Here is a 19,198-nt window from a genome sequence, read left to right on the forward strand (position 1 = left end):
ATACTCTATGTCTTTTGGTTGGTGCATTTAGTCCATTTACATTCAGTGTTATTATAGAAAGATATGGGTTTAGAGTCATTGTGATGTCCATAGGTTTCATGCTTGTAGCGATGTCTCTGGTACTTTGTCTCATAGGATCCCCCTTAGGATCTCTTGTAGGGCTGGTTTAGTGGTGATGAATTCCTTCAGTTTTTGTTTGTTTGGGAAGACCTTTATCTCTCCTTCTATTCTAAATGACAGATTTGCTGGATAGAGGATTCTCGGCTGCATATTTTTTCTGTTCATCACATTGAAGATTTCCTGCCATTCCTTTCTGGCCTGCCAAGTTTCAGTAGAGAGATCTGTCACTAGTCTTATCGGTCTCCCTTTATATGTTAGAGCATGTTTATCCCTGGCTGCTTTCAGAATTTTCTCTTTATCCTTGTATTTTGCCAGTTTCACTATGATATGTTGTGCAAAAGATCGATTCAAGTTATGTCTGAAGGGAGTTCTCTGTGCCTCTTGGATTTCAATGCCTTTTTCCTTCCCCAGATCAGGGAAGTTCTAGCTATGATTTCTTCAAGTACACCTTCAGCACCTTTCCCTCTCTCTTCCTCCTCTGGAATACCAATTATGCGTAGATTATTTCTCTTTAGTACATCACTTAGTTCTCTAATTATCCCCTCATAGTCCTGGATTTTTTTTATCTTTTTCTCAGCTTCTTCTTTTTCCTTAATTTTATCTTCTAGTTCACCTATTCTCTCTTCTGCCTCTATAATCCGAGCTGTGGTCATCTCCATTTTATTTTGCAGCTCATTAGTAGCATTTTTTTGCTCTTCCTGGCTGTTCCTGAGTGCCTTGATCTCTGTAGCAAGGGATTCTCTGCTGTCCTTTATACTGTTTTCAAGCCCAGCGATTAATTTTATGACTATTATTCTAAATTCACTTTCTGTTATATTGTTTAAATCGTTTTTGATCAGTTCGTTAGCTGTCGTTATTTCCTGGAGGTTTTTTTGAGGGGAATTCGTCCGTTTCGTCATTTTGAATAGTCCCTGGAGTGGTGTGGAACTGCAGGGCACTTCCCCTGTGCTGTCTTGAATAACTTGCGTTGGTGGGCGGGGCCACAGTGAGACCTGATGTCTGCCCCCAGCCCGCCGCTGGGGCCATAGTCAGACTGGTGTGTGCCTTCTCTTCCCCTCTCCTTGGGGTGGGATTCACTGTGGGGTGGCGTGGCCCGTCTGGGCTACTTGCACACTGCCAGACTTGTGGGATCAGGCTGGGGATCTGGCGTATTAGCTGGGGTGGATTGGCAAGGTGCACAGGGGCGGGAGGGGCAGGCTCAGCTTGCTTTTCCTTTGGAGATCGCTTTGGGAGGGGCCCTGCGGCACCGGGAGGGAGTAAGACCCGCTGGAGGGATGGATCCGCAGAAGCACAGGGTTGGGTGCAAGCAAGATCAGTGGCAAGCAAATTCCATGGCGGGAACTGGTTTCCTTTGGGATTTTGGCTGGGGGATGGGCGAGGGAATGGCGCTGGCGAGCGCCTTTGTTCCCCGCCGAGCTGCGCTCTGTCTTCCGGGGCTCAACAACTCTCCCTCCCGTTGTCCCCCAGGCCTCCCGCTTTCTGAGCAGAGCTGTTAGCTTATAACCTTCCAGATGATAAGTCCCGCTTGCTGTCCAAACACACTCCGTCCGGCCCCTCCGCTTTTGCCAGCCAGGCTCGGGGCCTCTGCTTGGCCGGCGGGCCGCCTCTCTGCCCCGGCTCCCTCCCGCCAGTCCGTGGAGCGGGCACCGCCTCTCCGCCCTTCCTACCCTCTTCCGTGCCTCTCGTCTGCGCTTGGCTCTGGAGAATCCGTTCTGCTAGCCTTCTGGCGGTTTTCTGGGTTATTTAGGCAGGTGTGGGTGGAATCTAAGTGGTCAGCAGGACACAGTGAGCCCAGAGGCCTTCTACACTGCCATCTTCCCTCAGGTCATTTTTATCTCATGCTCTTCGGGCATTTTGATCATTTTACCTCAGTGCTGAGCCACTTCTGGATCTCTAAGTTGTTTTGAGAGAGAAGTATAAAGTGAGTTTACAAATAGCAGCCAGTTGAAACATAAATTCTTTAAAAAAATTTTTTTGTTAGTGTTTAATTATTTTTCAGAGAGAGAGAGCGCGTGCCTAAGTACTTTTTAATCAAATTTTAGTTTTCATAATTAAAAAAGGTAGCCTGTATTATCAATTCAATCAGCTTAATTAGGCTTTCTGACAGAAAAAAACATTTTTCCTTTCAATGCGAATGAATGTGTTAGTATGTATAATAAGGAATGTTATAAAAACCACTGAATGAGAATGCAGGCCACATTTTATAGGCTAAATGCAGTAAAATCTAGTGGTCACATATTTAAGTCATCGATTTCATAATGTATGCTTTGCAGTTTTATTTTTTAGTATAATTTATAAGTAATGTAATAGTTAAAGAAAGTTATTTATGTAGTGAGGTCTCTGATAGAAGACATGATATTGTTTTATTAAATGTGTAATAAACTTTGTTGATGCATCTTAGAGAACAATTAAAATCATGTATAAAAATCAGAAATAAATGCATCAGTTTGTTTAATTCTCATGATCCAGCTTTGACACTGTATTTAGTGAAATGAGAACTAACTGGTTCAGAAGGTAGTATGTCCTTTTCACCGTAAGAGTTAGAAAATAGCCATTTTATAAGATGAGGAATGACTGTAATTGGAATGAATGGTTCATGATGACATTTGAGAAGAAATTTTTAACAGGCTTTTGAAAGACACATATCTGATCTGAAACAGACATTTAAAAGTTTTTTCTGTGGTTCTTATCCACCATATTGTGAAAATCTTGGTAGTACTGACAGTTACTTCAGCGACATTAAAACTGAGCAGCGTCAATTATGTGTGCTGCTTCAGGTGTTCAGAAGTGCCTTCTTGTGTGTGTGTAGGAATAGTATGTGTTCTCAAGGTAAGAATTGAGGAAAGGTAAAAAGCAGCTTGCCTTTAAGTACGTAAAAAGCCAGGTTTGCACTCTGAGCTCTCCCATCTTGGATTATTTGACAATATTAACTCCCGCTTCCCTACTCTGCAATATACTGTATCTGACACAGACCAAAAATACTTCAGGCATTTCTAAAGCTGCTCTTCACTTTTAGTAGGAATATGGAAGACATGGAGAAACTATTCTGAGGCAGTTTATGTTGACTTGAATAATCTTTAAAGGAAGCTTCTCCTAGACCATAATTGAAAATGCCTCATTTGTTTAGTCCACTGGAGCAGTGCACCATCCACTGTAGAAATGTAAGGGGGAGGGCTTCTGAAAGAGCCTCTGGGAACGAAGGACCTGCAGGGCCAATTCTGTCAGGTCAGCATTCGGGAAGAACGGATGTAGAAACTGATCTCCTTAAGACTGCCGTGCTCTGGACCCTTAGGAAGTGTGTATCCTAACTTAAAGAGAATTATTGCAGAGGAACAATAATCAATACTTGTAATACAGTGTGAGAAATGCTATTACAGAAGCATGAGCCAGATACTGTGCTAGCAGAAAGACAGGAATGAGAGGATCAATTCTTGATGGAGGTGGAGATCATGCAAAAGGAAAAGTTAGGGAAAGTTCAACGGGGAGATGAAGAGATTTGAGGAGTAGGGGTCTGAAGGGAAAGGGTGTGAGAGAGTTGTGGAAGAACTTTCAGGCCAGGGAATAAAGCATCAATCACTGAGATAGGAATAGAAGAGGTAGAGCTGGTTGGACATAATTGGACAACACACACAGAAAGTAAAAAGTTATGATTTTCTCATGTTAAAGTTGAATTATCGAATATCTAAGAATGTCCAGTAGCCTGCTGATTGATATGGATCTCAGGAGAGAGATCTGAGCCAAAGGGGACGTTTAAGGCTTTAGTGTACAGAGGTCAGAGTTGGGCCATTAGCAGGGATTAGATGACTCAGGAAAAGTATAGCATGGTAACAGAAGGTGGCCAAGAACATCAGCTTTGAGGCAGGAAGGTCAAATACCTACTGCCTATGAATGTCATTTTCTTCTTTGCCTACAGCAGGCATGACTAGATCGCTATCCTTATTTCTTCACAAGTCCAATTTTCATGGTGATTGCTTCTTTGGGTTTTTTTTAGAAGCCTTTGGTTTGATTTCCGAATGTTGAGAGATTTTCCAGTTATCTTTTAGTTATTGATTTCTAGGTAATTACATTCTGATCAGAAAACATATTTTGTATGATTTCATCCCTTTGACATTTATTAAGATTTGCTTTGCGGTCCAGCCTAAGATCTAGTTTGGTGAATGTCTCATGTATTTGCAAAAAATATGTATTCTGCCCTTGTTGGGTGCAGAGTTCTGTAAAAGTCATTTATGTTGAATGGTTAATCGTGTTTTCATATCTTCTCTATCCTATTTTCCAGTTGATTTTAGCCAAAGGCTGAGAAAGAAGTATTCTTATTTCTATATCCTTCTGTTTTTTCCTGCTCTTCATGAATTGCTGAGATATATTAAAATATTCAAGTATGATTATGGATTTATCTAGTTCTACTTTTAGTTCTGTCAAGTTTTGTTTCCTGTTTATTCCCCAGCCTCCTCCTTGCCAGGTCACCACCATAGGTTTGCTGTATTCCTCCACAAAGGGTCACAGTTCACTTAGGAAGCTTTCTAAATATACTTTCTCTGCAGGCACTGTCCCCTTCTACTTGCACTAGGTCCTTACAGGCCTAGTGGTGGCCATGGCTTCCTATTATTGCTAGTCCCAGGATACTGCACTATCCTTGCCCCATCTTCACAAATGGTTGGGCCCTGATTGCTAAATGGATATGTGTGGGCAAAACATTTCAGTCAGTAGGAAAATCCAGTGCAAAAGCCTGAAATGAGTATGAGTCTGACATGTTGAAGGAATAGTGAGGAGGCCAGTGTGGCTGGAGTAGAGTAAGTCAGGAGGACACTTGTAGGAGATGAGGTAAGAGGAAATGGGGGAGTGAGATCAAAATAGCCTTTCAGACCATTGCAAAGATGAGGATTGAGCAAGGACTTGCATTACTTGACTCCTATTTTATTATGATCGCTGTGGCTGCTCTGTTGAGAATAAACTGCAGGGTGCAAGGGTTGAGGCAGAAGATGTGTTAGGTGAGAGAAAAGTTAAGTATGGTTGCAAGATTTCTGGTTTGAGCCCCTGGAAGGAGTAAGTTGCCATTTGCAGAACTGGGGAATACTGTGCGTAGAGCATATTTTGGTGTAAAGATCAGAAGCTCAATTTTGAATATGTTAGGTTTAACATATGTTAGGCATCTCAGTGTCTGTTGGTATCCATGTTTGGAGTTCAGTGGTCTGGGTTAGTGATACAAATTTGAGAGCCAGCAATATATTAGTTGCATTGAAAGATGTAAGACTGGGTGAGCTCGTCAAGGAGAGGTGGTAGGTGGAATAGAAAAGAGGCTAGAACTGGGCCTCTGCACGCAGTGTTAGGAAGTTGAGGAGAAGAGGCAGAGCAAGCAAGGAAGGCTTGGAGTCATGGTGAGATAGGAAGGAAATAGAGGAGGTGATGGGGCTAGGAGATGGGGGGAGAGGGAGAAAGTGGTAGAATCCCCTATGGTGTAAGTCTTGAAAGGAGGCAGCGCTCCGACTCTACCCCGGAAATCACAGTGGTCAGCTCTTTCTCCTGCCTGCCTCCTGCAGCCAGGCTGTGGGTAGTAACCTTGGCTCTGCCAGTTAACTGCCCTGCCCAGGACTCTTGAGTCATGAGGGAATTACGCAGAGGCTGTATGAACAGTTTACCTGTGGCGGTGTCCTTATTGTTAGAAGATGTATCTGAAGACTAGATTACAGATGAAGAATCATGATTTCTGTAACTTAAGATAGTGTTTTTCCAACTTTCCTACAGGTTTAAAAATTACCAAAATGAAATGGGGGAAAAAGTTGTACTCTGGTCATGATGTCCCAGGTGTGGATCTAGTGGTACAAGGGACAGTGTCTCAGTGAGCTTTTCCTAAGGTGTGACTTTGTGTGACTTCTGTTTCTCCTTTGCCTTCTCTACCATGCTGTGGACTAGTAACTGAGTCGTGGTCTCTTCAGTAACCCATGGCTCCTGTGAGCTATTTCCTATAACTGCTGTAACAAACTCCAGTGCCTTTAAAAAAAATTATTTAAATTCAAGTTAGTTAACATACCGTGTAGGATTGGTTTCAGGAGTAGAACCCAGTGATTCATAACCCAGTGCTCATCCCAACAAGTGCCTTCCTTAATGCCCATCACCCCCACCCACTTCCTCTCCAGCAGCCCTCAGTTTGTTCTCTGCATTTAAGAGTCTTATGGTTTGCCTCCCTCTGTTTTTATATTATTTTTCCTTCCCTTATGTTCCTCTGTTTTGTTTCTTTCCACATATGAGTGAAATCATATGGTGTTTGTCTTTCTCTGACTGACTAATTTCACTTAGCATAATACCCTCTAGTTTCATCCATGTAATTGCAAATGGCAAGATTTCATTCTTTTTGATTGCCGAGTAATACTCCATATATCTACCATATCTTCTTTGTCCATTCATCTGTCAATGGACATTTGGGCTCTTTCCGTACTTTGGCAATTGTTGATAGTGCTGCTATAAACATTGGGGTGCATGTGCCCCTTCGAAACAGCATATCTGTATCCCTTGGATAAATACTTAGTAGTACAATTGCTCGGTCGTAGGGTAGTTCCATTTTTAATTTTTTGAGGAACCTCCATACTGTTTTCCAGAGTGTCTTCCCCAGTTTGCATTGCCATCAACAGTGGAGAAGTGTTCCCCTTTTTCTGCATCCTCGTCAACATCTGTTGTTTCCTAAATTGTTAATTTTAGCCATTCTGACAAGTGTCAGGTGGTACCTCATTGTGGTTGCAATGCCTTTTTACTATGCTAATTTGAGGTGGGGTTTCTGCTGTAGCAGTTATATGAAATAACTCCAGGAATCACAGGTTGCTTAGAGCCAAGATTAAATGAAGTAACATAAATAATGTGTCTATAACAATATTTGCCAAATAGCCAGTATTCAGTAAGTATTAGCTGATGTCTAGACTAATTCACAGGAAAATTCCTTTGATTTACACTCTAAATATACACATATTCTGTACGAGAAGGTACACCTGAGTTTTAGATGATGTTTCTACTTTTCTTTCAACTTTTCACTTAGCTATAATACATTTCTTCATCTATAAACTCTTTTTTAGTTTTTTTTACAGAGTTGCAGATTTCCTCATTTGTAAAGCCTCTGTCTCATATGGTTATTCTGGGAATGTATAAAGTATTTAGCAGATAGTAATCATTCAACAAATGTTGGCAGTTTTTGTTATTACGATGATTTAAGGCCTTAGTCTCTGGGACACTTAACTAGCTCACAACTGGCAATGTTGGAATTTGTGTTTTGCACAGCTACTTTTCCTAAGTATCATTGAGCCCTTTACAAAGGAAGTACCAGGTGCAGATGGGATCAGTATGTCTATTTTGCTGTTGGAAAGAGCAAAGCAGAGATTGTTTGGTTTAGTCCTGCACTTTAGAAGATCAGCCACAGCCACAAATGAATGCTATTTAAAATTAGAACCATGTAGAATCTACTGAGAACTTTTGCCTGTTTTGTGCTGGTTTCATGTAGAAATTCTTGGCATATAGGCTGGGGCTTTCCTAGAAATATTGAATTTTTGGGTCATGTTGCTGGGGAACATGTTTATAGAAAAAATAGGAACCTATAAAGATGTAATAAGTTTGTAATTTGTATTAAAGATGCCACCTTTTGGATGCTTTGGATGATCTTAAAATGCATTCTTCTGTATTGTTGACTTTATTAGTGTTGCTATTAGTGAGAAAATAATGAATTGATAAATTCTGTAGTACCTCACCTTTTTTGCTAATGTAGCATTGAAAATCTGAATTTCCCCAGTGCTTCACTTCTCCATTATATAACTTATACTTTGGATACAAGTTTTAGAGCATAGTGGCTGACATAGGTGTGTCGATGGGGCCTAACATAGGCAGACATGTGCATTTCTATAAAGTCCTCAGGGCAGTCGTTGTTGGGAAAGGCATAGTGTGTTGTTTTATTGTCTCTTGTAAAGGTGTGTTTCCTTTTTCTCTTTTTAGGTGATACAGTTAATATTGGAGATGTAACCTACAAGTTGAAAACTCCTAAGAGCCCAGAACTTGTGCCACAGAATTACAGTAAGAAATACTCATTTATTTATGAGTGAATGCCTTTTAACTTTTCATTATGGGAATTTTCAAAGATATCCAAAACTGGAGAGAAGAGTATAAACGTGACGTACTTATCATTCAGTTTTAACGTTTATCAGTGTATGCCAGTCTTCTTTTAACTGACTCCTCTAGTCTTTGTTCTGGGGTATTTAAAACTTATCCCAGGCAGACATCCTATCACTTCACCCCTGAATATTTCAGTAAAACATTTATTTTTCACATACTTTTCTTTCTTTTTTTTCAATTGGGATCAAATTTACATATAATAAAATGCACAGATCTTAAGTATTCATTTTGGTTAGTTTTGGCAATTTTATAAACTTGTATAACCACCAAGATTACTTGCATTACCTCTGAATATTCTTTTGTGCCCCTTCCCCTCTGATCTGCCCCGGAAGCCAATGGTCTTTTTTCCTACCATGATGGATTAGTTTTGCCTGCTCTTTAGCTTTATGTAAATAGAATCATATAGTATAGTTTTCCTGTGTGTGTATCTGGCTTCTTTCCATCAAGGTAATGATTTTACAGGACCATCCATGGTCCTGTACTGATCAGTTCGTTCTTAATTGCTGAGTAGTGTCCCGTTGTATAAATAACAGCATAATTTATCTGTTCTGTCGATAGGCATTCGGGGGTTTCCATTTTTAGATTGTTGCAAATAAGGTTCTATGAACATTCCTGTACAAGTCCTGTAGTCATGACTTTTCACTTCTCTTGAATAAATAATGAGGAGTTGGGTGGATGTGTCATTGGGTGGATGGCTGTTTCGCTTCATGAGATACTGCCAAACTGTTCTCCAAGGTACTTGTGCTGTTTTAGCCTTTGACTGACGGTGATGTTCTGTATCCTTGCTGACATTAGTATTTCTAATCTTTTTGATTTTACTCATTATACTAGGTGTGAAATAATAACTAGTCATGGTTTTTGTTTTGTAACAGCTTTACTGAGATACAGTTAATATACCATAAAATTTACATTTTTTAAAAACTTCTTAAAATGTACAACTCAGTGGTTTTTAATGTATTCACAGAGTTGTGCAACCATGCCACTCTAACTTTTGAACATTTTCATCACACCAAAGAGAAACCTCGTACCATTAACTCCTTGTTTCCTTCTCCAACAACTTCATATACCCCACACCCCCCCATCCTTCAGTAACCGCTACTATATTTTCTGTATCTATAGATTTGCCTACTCTGAACATTTCATATAAATGAGATCATACAATATGTGGCCTGTGTCTGGCTCTCTTCACTTACAATGTTTTCAAGGTTCATCCACATTGTGGCCTGTATCAGTACCTGATTCCTTTTATGGCTAAATAATATTCCATTGTGTGGCTATACCACATTTTGTTTATCCAGTCATTGGTTGACAGACATTTGGTTTTTCTCTACTTTTAGGTTGCTATGAATAATACCGTTATGGACATTCATATAAGTTTTTTGACAGATACGGGTTTTCAGTTTTCTTGGGTATATATTTAGGAATGGAATTGCTAGGTCAGATGGTAGCCCTCTGTTTAACATTTTGAGGAATTATCAAACTGCCCTCCACAGAGGCTGCCCCATTTTACGTTCACACCTGCAGTGTCCGGGGGTTCCAGTTTCTCCTCATCTTCACCAGCATTTATTATTACCTGTTTTTATTATGGGAAGTGGTATCTTGTTGTTTTGATGTGCGCCTCCCTAATGCCTCACAGGCAATTTTTTGCTCAAAATCATGCCGCTTCTTTTCTCACAATTCCTTAAATGAATCCTAATACTTTAGGAACAAAGATCATTCCTTACCTTTCATGATCTAGTCCCAGCCTCGTCTCCTATGACTCCCCTTCCTTATTTTATGTTCCAGTCATTGGACACAAAATGGCTATTTTTTTTTTTTGGTTCACTTTTCAGATTCTTCCACTAGACTATGTGCTCCTTGAGGGAGAATGTCTCACTTTCATCTGACATAAGTTTCCAATGACTCTGCCTCCTGAATGGCTCTGCAGACTGTCCTCTCCCCTTGCCTCACTTTTCTTTTACTGCATTTTTTCTTTTTTTTGAGTTATTTTCTCAGTGGTCACTCCAGGGACCACAATTACCAATTTAGCTTAAAACAAACTTGTTCCTATTAATAACTTAATTTCAGTTGTGTGCAAAAACTTTTTCTAATGTAGCTCTTTTCCCTTCTACTTCCTTTTTGCTGTTATCATACAAAATAGGTCTTTAAAATTTTTTGTAATGTTTATTTTTGAGAGAGAGAGAGAGAGAGAGAGAGAGAGAGAGAGAGAATGGGGGAGGGGCAGAGAGAGAGGGAGACGCAGAATCTGAAGCAGGCTCCAGGCTCTGAGCTTTCACTGCAGAGCCCCATATGGGGCTCGAACTCACAAACTGCGAGATCATGACCTGAGCTGAAGTCGGACGCTTAACTGACTGAGCCACCCAGGCACCCCCAAAATATATATTTATACATTAAAATCTATCATCACAATTTTATAATTATCACTACATGAATTTGTCTCTTAAGAGAAGAAAGGAATTACAAATAAAAATATGTTCATACTGTCTTTATATTTACATATTTACTAGTATTCTTTGTTTCTTTGTGTGCATTTGAGTTACCATCTAGTGTAGTTTCATTTCAGCTTGAAGGAGGGACTCACTTTAGTATTGCTTGTAGGGTAGAGCTTCTAGTGATAAATTCTCTCAGTTTTGGTTATCTGGAAATTTATTAATTTTACCTTTGTTGTTTGATGAATTCTTGATTGACAGTTTTTTTTTCCCCCCAGCACGTTCAATATGTCATCCTACTGCCTCTGGCCTCCATAGTTTCTTTTTTTATTTACTTAAAAAAATTTTTTTTTATGTTTATTCATTTTTCAAAGACAGAGACAGAGCGCAACCAGGGGTGGGGCGGAGAGAGAGGGGGACACAGAATCTGAAGCAGGCTCCAGGCTCTGAGCTGTCAGCACAGAGCCCAACGCAAGGCTTGAACTCACCAACTGTGAGATCATGACCTGAGCTGAAGTTGGATGCTGAACCGACTGAGCCATCCAGGTGCCCCAGGCCTCCATAGTTTCTGATGAGAAATCAGTTATTGATTTTACCAAGAATCCCTTCTGATGATGAGCCACTTCTCTGTGCTCTCATACAGTCCATTTATCTTTGTCTTTTGATGGTTTGACTATGATGTGTCTAAGTGTGGTCTCTTTGAGTTTGCTCTATTTGGAGTTTGTTGAGCTTCTTGGATATGCACAGTAATGTTTTCCGTTAATTTGGGGGAGTTCTTTGTAATCATTCTTCATTATTATTTCTTCCCTCCTCTCTGTCTTTCTGGGACTCACATGATGTGTATGTTAATATACTCGAAGGTGTACTATAGCTTTCTGAGGGTCTGTTAATTTTTCTTTATCCTTTTTTCTTTCTGTTTCTTGGGCTGGATAATCTCAATTGACTTACTCAAGTTTGCTGATTATTCCGCCTGCTTACATCTGTTGTTGAGCCTCTTTGGTGATTATTTTTCATTTCACTTATTATAGTTTTTAACTTCAGAATTTCTCTTTGAATTTTTTATAATTTGTATTTATTGATATTTTCTAGTGAGATATTGTCATACTTTAAATTTTTAGACATGATTTCTTTTTGTTCTTTGAACATGCTTGTCATAGCTAATTTAAAGTGTTTGTCTACTAAATTCAGTATCTGGCTTCCTCAAAGATTTTTTTTTTTTTGACTGCTGTTTTCCTCTGTATATGCTATACTTTCCTGTTTCTTTGTGTTTCTTATCATATTTCTTTTGAAAAGTAGAGCTGTTAACTAGTATAATTGGACAACTCTGGAAATCAGATGCCGCCTTCCCTAGGCTTTGGTTTTGCTCCTGTTTGTTTAATGACTTTTGTAGACTATTTTCCTGAAGTCTATATTCTTTGCCATATGTAGCCATTGAAGTTTTTACTCAGTTAGCTTAATGGCCAGCCAGTGATGGAAGAGAGATTTCTTAAATGCCTCAAAGAAATCAGTTCTCTTAGCCTTTGACCAGGGTCTCTTGTGTGTATGTTGGACATGATTTCAGGGCTTCACAGGCAGCTTACAAGTTTGCTTGTGTCTTCCGGCTTGTGCAAATCTTCAATGTCAGCTGAAGGTGAGCGATTAGGCCCTTCTCAGAACTTTCCCAGACATGTGCATGGCCTTCTAGATTCCTAGTTGTACACTGTATGCCTTGGACATCTTACTCCCAGTTTTTCCTTTTAAGTTTTTTGTTTGTTTGTTTGTTTGGTCATCCTCTTGTTAGCACCAACTAGTTTTGGTGCCTCCAACTATGATGTTAAACAGTTGTTGATTTTTTGTTGTTATTTGCACACTGGGAGCTCCAAGTGGGTCACATGAAGTCAAATTCTAACAAATGGGAGCTTTTCGGCAAGCTGTTAGATAAGTCAAGTAGGGATAGTTTTCTGGGGGTGGGACTTCTAGGAAGCTGCAACCCTGTTCTGTCCCCTCCAGTGGTTGCCAGGCTGCTCGTTTTCACCAGCATTGTAGGCAGTTGTTTTTCAAGGTTTCCAGAGAGCCTGGGAGAGAGATGGGGAAAGGGCAAGTTAAAATACCACAGAACTTACTGTTCATACTAAGGGTCACCTGTTTTTCTTGGATAAATGATCGCCAGATTGTTAGAAGTCTTGTTAATTTCTAGAGTTCTAAAAAAAAATTGATTTTGACAGCTTTTTGCAGTGTTGCCATTGGTTTTTTAGAGGAGTGGATTTTCAGAGGTCCTTACTCTGCTATTCCAGGAGTGCATGTCCTCTCACTGTGGTTGTAATTTGCATGTCGCTGATGAGTAATGGTGTTGAAGATATTTTCCTGTAATTAATGGTTATTTGCATATCTTTCATGAACTATCTTAAAATATTTTGCCTATTGAAAGAAACTGAGTTCACCTTCTTATTGTTGATTTGTAACAGTTATTTATATACTCTAGACACAAGTCCTTTGTCATGCTTACATGTTATGAATACTTGTTTTCAGTCTCTGCCTTGCCTAATCGTTTTCTCAGTGGTATCATTTAGTTGGCAGAAGTTTTGATTACATACAGTTTATCTTTTATTGTGGTTAGTGCTTATTATGTCTTAGAAATCTTTGTCTACTTCAAAGTTGTGAAGATAAGTCTGTTGTTGTTTTTTTTTCCTAAGAACTTTAGAGCTCTGTTTTATTTGAAAGGGATAGGTCCATTTCATCTCAGTTTTAAAATTTATTGGCAATTTTTTCATAATGTAGCCTTTATTCTTTAAATATCTGTAGAATCTGCATTGCTATTCCCTTTTTTATTCCTAATATTGGAAATGAGGGTTTTTTTTTTCTTTCTCTTTAATCACCCTAAGGAGTTTATCAGTGATATTAACTTTCAAAAAAATAGCTTTTTGTTGATTTTTCTCTGTTGTTTGTCCATTTGTTATTTCACTGATTTCCACTCTTTAATACTTCCTTACTTTTATTTACTTTGGTTCCTATTCTTTGTCCAACTATTTAAGATAGAGGGTCAGATTTTCCCCCCTTTTTTCCCCTAAGTTAGATCTCCAAAGCTATAATTTTCCATCAAAATAGTGCTTTTGCTCTACCTCATAAAAGTTGATATGTTAAGGTTTCATTATTATTTCTCTCAAGATATTACTAAAAAATCACAAATTTTTTCTTTGGTTAGAGTTATTTAGAAGTGTGTTTGCTTCATTTTCAGTATTTGGTTTGTTTTTCTTTACCTTACAGTTATTGATTTCTAATTTCATACTATTATGGTCAGAGAATATTCTCAGTTCTTTGAAATTGAAATTATTGAGACTTATGATCAGCATATGGCCTCTTTGAGTGAGCATTTCATGTAAACTTTGAAAAGAATTAATGTTCTGCTGATATTGGCTGTTGTAGTCTATAAATACAGATTTGGTCAATGTTGACAATATTGTTCAAGTCCTTTATGTTTTTATTGATTTTATCTACCTCTTCAGTCAATAAAGTGGTGTTAAACTGTTATGATTGTAGATTTGTCTGTTTTCCCCTTTATCCTACTCATTTTTATTTTGTATATTTTGAACCTCTATAATAGGTATGTACACATTTATAATTGTTATGTCTTCTTTATGAATGGTCCTTTTTATTATGCAATGCTGTCTTTTTCTGGTAACACTGTTTTTCTTATATTTTATTTTGTCTGATAATAATGTGAACCATACCATCTTTCTTGTGCTGTTTGTATGGTATGTTCTTTTTCATTCTTTTACTTTCAGCTAGTTGTGCCTTTATATTTCAAGTGTGTCTTTTGAACAGCTTATTCATCCATTCTGACAAGCTCTTTCTTTGAATTGGAATGTTCAGCCCATTTACATTTAATATAATTATTGATTTAGATGTGTTTAAGTCTACCATCTTGATGTTTTTTTGCTCTTTGTCCTGTTTGTGATACATCTTTTCTTGTCTTCTTTTTAGGGATAATATATCCATTTTGTCTCTTTCATAGGCTATCTCGTTATGCCTCTTTTTCTAGAGTAGCTCTGTCCAGTAGAATTTTCTGTAGTGATGGATATGCTTTATATTTGTGCTGTCCAATATAGCAGGCACTAGCCACATGTGGTTAACCATTCAAAATGTGATCAGTGCAATCAAGGAAAATAATTTTAGATTTTATTTCATTTTAGTTAATTTAAACTCAAATTTAAATAGCAACATGTGACTAGTGGCTACTCTATTGAACAGAGATGCTCTAGAGATTATAATATGCATCTACAACTTACCATAGTCTACTTTCAAATAATACATCTATTTTAGGAACGATGTGATAACTTTTCAACACTGTGCTTTCATTTACTTCTCACACCTTTGGTAGTCTCATTTTCATATATTTTAATTTCGTTAAAATTAAATATGCTAAAACACTATGATATTATTTTTTTAGTTTAGGCAATCAATGGAATTTTAAAGAAATTGAATATATATATGTAAAATGGAGATGGTTTTTAAAGTTTTTAATATTTATTCATATTTTGATGCTTTATGCTTCTTTTCATTTCATTTTGCAGATTCAGACATCTCTCTGAAGGCATTTCTCTTCAGCCAGAAGAGTTTCTTTACCACTTCTTTTAGTAGATTTGTGATATGAATTCTCTCCTCTGTTGTCTATCTTTTTTTTTTATTTTTATGTTTTTTGTTTTTTTTTTAGTGTAAGCTCCATACCCAACATGGGGCTCAAAAACTCATGACCTGAGATCAAGAGTCTACTCTGCTCTACTGACTGAGCAAGCCAGGTGCCCTGTATCTCTATAGTCTATCTTAAAATGTGTTTATTTTACTTTCATTGTCAAAGAATTTTTTTTTTTTTTTTTTTTGCTGGATACAGAATGCCAGGTTTTTGTTTTGTTTTGTTTTTTATATCTTCTGGTTTCTGTTGTTTCCAACAAAACACCAGCTGTCATTTTTGTTGGGCTCCTATTTGCAATTTGTCCTTTTTCTCTATCTGCGTTTAAATTTTCTTAACCAAAAATTTCGCTTTGATATACTTAGCTGTGGTGTTCTTTGAATTTAACTTCTTTGTGTTTTTCTGAGCTCCTTGAATCTCTGGGTTAATAACTTTAATCAATTTTGGAAAATTCTTGGCCATAATTAAGTTAATTGATTTTCTTTTCAGCTTTGTATGATCTTGTGTTAGTCCCTTTTGATGATTCATTCATTTCTGTTAATACATTTTTCATTTCTATGTCCATTTAGCTTTTCTTTATATTTTCCATCTCTTATGCTGGAATACACTCATGTTTTCCTCCTTTTCCACAAGTATTTTAACATATTTTTTAGGGTCTAATAATTCTAGCACCTAGACTATTTTTAGAAATGTTTTTATTGATTTTTGACCACGGATCACATTTTCTTCTCTGTCTCATAATATTTTATTGTATGCCAGATATTGTGTATAAAGGAACAGTAGAGATTGAAGTAAATGATATTTACCCCAGAAAAGGGCATGTCTCTTCATCTGCTAAGCCCCATGTAGGGAGTTGGAGGTGTGGTGGAGGTGGGGGGTGGGAGCATGGGAGGAGGGAGTGTGAGGTGAGTTGGTCTAATATGTGCCTGACTTGGGACTGGCCTTTGTTTTAGCTTAGTTGCATTCCATTGATCTCTACCTTTAAAGGTTTTGAGAAAGACATCAGGACTTTCTTTTTTTTTTTTTTTTTTTTTAATTTTTTTTTTTTCAACGTTTTTTATTTTTTATTTTTGGGACAGAGAGAGACAGAGCATGAACGGGGGAGGGGCAGAGAGAGAGGGAGACACAGAATCGGAAACAGGCTCCAGGCTCCGAGCCATCAGCCCAGAGCCTGACGCGGGGGCTCGAACTCCCGGACAGCGAGATCGTGACCTGGCTGAAGTCGGACGCTTAACCGACTGCGCCACCCAGGTGCCCCAGGACTTTCTTTATAGCAATGTTCAGGATGTGAATTCTGGGGAGATTCCAGAGCTTTCTTTATGGTTTATAGCTGAATCTCCAGCTCTACCAGCCATGGATAATCTCTCTTAGCTTTATAGCTGTATCTTTGGATTGCTGGGGAGTTTAGTCATTTAGTCCTGTATTCTGCTTTCTCCAACCCAGATCTCCTTTATCCTGTTGCCCTGCCTCCAGCCTCCATAGGACATGTCAGTGAAGGCCAGGAGTGCCCCAACAGGATTTATCTCAGCTCTTCTGCCCTAATGCCTTGAGTGTGACTGCTCCCTAATACCGTATAAGGCCATGAAGTGCCTTGGAGGGATTTCTGTTGCTCCCACTCCCAGCCTTCAGTGGGTTGTTGCCTTGCACTAAGAAAAGGTCCAGCATGCTTCAGGAAGAATCCTCTCAGTTCTTGCCCTGCGCCTGGTTTTTAGTGTGCACTCCTGTGTACTCAGTGAGGGCCAATGGGAAAGAGTTGGTGGGTAGGTGTAGACTCTCTCTGTGGCTAAGGCTTCTCAGGAGACTAGTTCATCGTGTCAGCTCGTGTGAGGCCATTGTAAGTTTTAAAATTCAGTTTTAAAGTTCAGCTTGCTTATCCTGATACACCTATGGCAGATTCTTCCTTCTCCTGCCAGTCTACTAGGGGGAAAATTAGCTCTGGGTCTCTTCTCTTCTTGAAAGTACTCATTACTTTCTAGAATTTGGTTCATTCAGGTTTCTTTGTATCTTTAGCTGTATGATGGGTTTTAAGAAACTGTGATTTGGGAGGCCCCCAGGGTGGCTCTGTTGGTTAAGCATCCAACTTTGGCTCAGGTTGTGATCTCGTTGTTCATGAGTTCAAGCCCTGATTCATGCTCTCTGCTGTCAGCACAGCATCTTCCTCGGGTCCTCTGTCCCCCCCCTCTCTATGCCTCTCTTGCATGCAGTCTCTCTCAAAAATAAATACACATAAAAAATTATTTAAAAAAAAAAAAGAAACTGTGAGTTTTACAGATCAACTGCCTTGTTCTGGTTGTTAGGTTGAAAGTAAAATTCTGTTGCAATTCTCTTCATCCTAACTAGAAGTGGGAGTCAGGAACATTTATTTTTAATATTTATTATTTAATGATTATACTTAATCATATTATTATACTTGATAGGTTTTCTGGGGGTAGGACTAGGGACTTAAATCTTGAACAAGTTGTTATGTTTACCCAGAGAAAAATTAACAAAATAGATTTAAAACACCTTACATGATACTGGTATGTGATAATTGAAGAAAACACTCATTTTTTCCCCCTGATTCCTGGATCTTATCTTATTATGAATGTAGCTAACTTTTATAATTAACTTTTAAAGTGAGGAGTAACATCCACTCTTGATAGATGATAGGAAGACTGATACATAGTTTGGGTTCTATATGGAAACATCTATTTGAGAGGGGGAGGATTAGGTTTAAAATTTTGTCTGTACTGTTTCCTAGATAAGAATTTCTTTCCTTCTTTTTCTTTTCTTTCTTTATGTTTTTTTTTTTTTTTTAGATGTGTGAATTTCTGTAGTCATTTAACTGCTCCAGATTTCCTTGACATTATGGGAACGATCATTTCAACCTTATGGATATACTGTAAGGATTGAATGAAATAGCTTATGTGACATGCATGGCATCGTGCCTGGCACATGGTGCTCAATAACTATATGAGTCCCTGACACAACCATTTTCTCAGTCTCCTGATTGTGTTCCTTCTCATTTCCCCATTATCCCATGTCTGTAACACAGTTGTGTATGGTTATTACTAAAGGCTGCTATGATTCTGCTTAAGAGATATGCTAAAAATATTTTCATTGTCATTTATAGTCTTACCCTTAAAAAAAATGAATCTGGAATGCATCTTCTCTAGATTTGATTTTGAATTTGCTCCTACTTAGGTTGTTTCCAGAATCACACATGGTGGTGGTAGGCTCTTCAAAAAAGCTTCAATATTCTTTTAAAGGCAAACACTTCATGTGTTTACAGTGTGGAAAGAATGTTGGCCTTTCAAGTCTCACCTAGACAGGAAGCATTGTCATTGCCTGACAGCTCTCAGCAGGGGATAGCACTATCCTTCTCTTCTTTTAACTTAAACTAAGATGCCATAGTCTCCCTCCTCTTGGAGGTCTGCTAAAATATTTTATTGAAGCCCAAATGCTAAGTTATTTGGGGGATCTTCTTATTAAGTAAGAGAATGTATAATAAGACTATACTAGCTTTAAGGATTCAAGGGATCTTAGTAATAATATCAATTTTAAGACTTATATGCTTTGAATGAATGTATTTTCATATTTTGCAAATGACTGGGGGGCAATACAGCAGTGGCTGACTCAAATCAAGTTCCAAGTATAAACGATATCTGTTTTTAAATATAGCAAAACTATAAATTGCCACCAAAGACCCCAGAAAAGCAAACAAAGAAAAACCCTCAACATTTTCTGGCTTTATATACTTATGATTTTTATTGCTGTTTTCATACATCTCTTATGTAGTCAAATTTTTCATTTCTTTTGTGTTTAATTATTAGTAGCTTTCCCTTTGAAATTTATCAGA

The 19,198-nt window shown here is 38.2% G+C and overlaps 1 protein-coding gene across 1 annotated transcript in view; it reads left to right on the forward strand.

Moving 5' to 3' along the window:
- The window catches only part of VWA8 (von Willebrand factor A domain containing 8), a 359,065-nt gene that overhangs the window by 10,827 nt on the left and 329,040 nt on the right, over nucleotides 1-19,198 (forward strand). Inside the window, exon 2 of the mRNA XM_027064910.2 lies at nucleotides 8,089-8,166. Within this exon, the coding sequence (XP_026920711.2) occupies nucleotides 8,089-8,166 (78 nt within the window). The remainder of the gene's footprint in view (nucleotides 1-8,088; nucleotides 8,167-19,198) is intronic.

The sequence above is a fragment of the Acinonyx jubatus genome, chromosome A1 (assembly GCF_027475565.1).
Source record: "Acinonyx jubatus isolate Ajub_Pintada_27869175 chromosome A1, VMU_Ajub_asm_v1.0, whole genome shotgun sequence".
NCBI classification, from domain to species: domain Eukaryota; kingdom Metazoa; phylum Chordata; class Mammalia; order Carnivora; family Felidae; genus Acinonyx; species Acinonyx jubatus.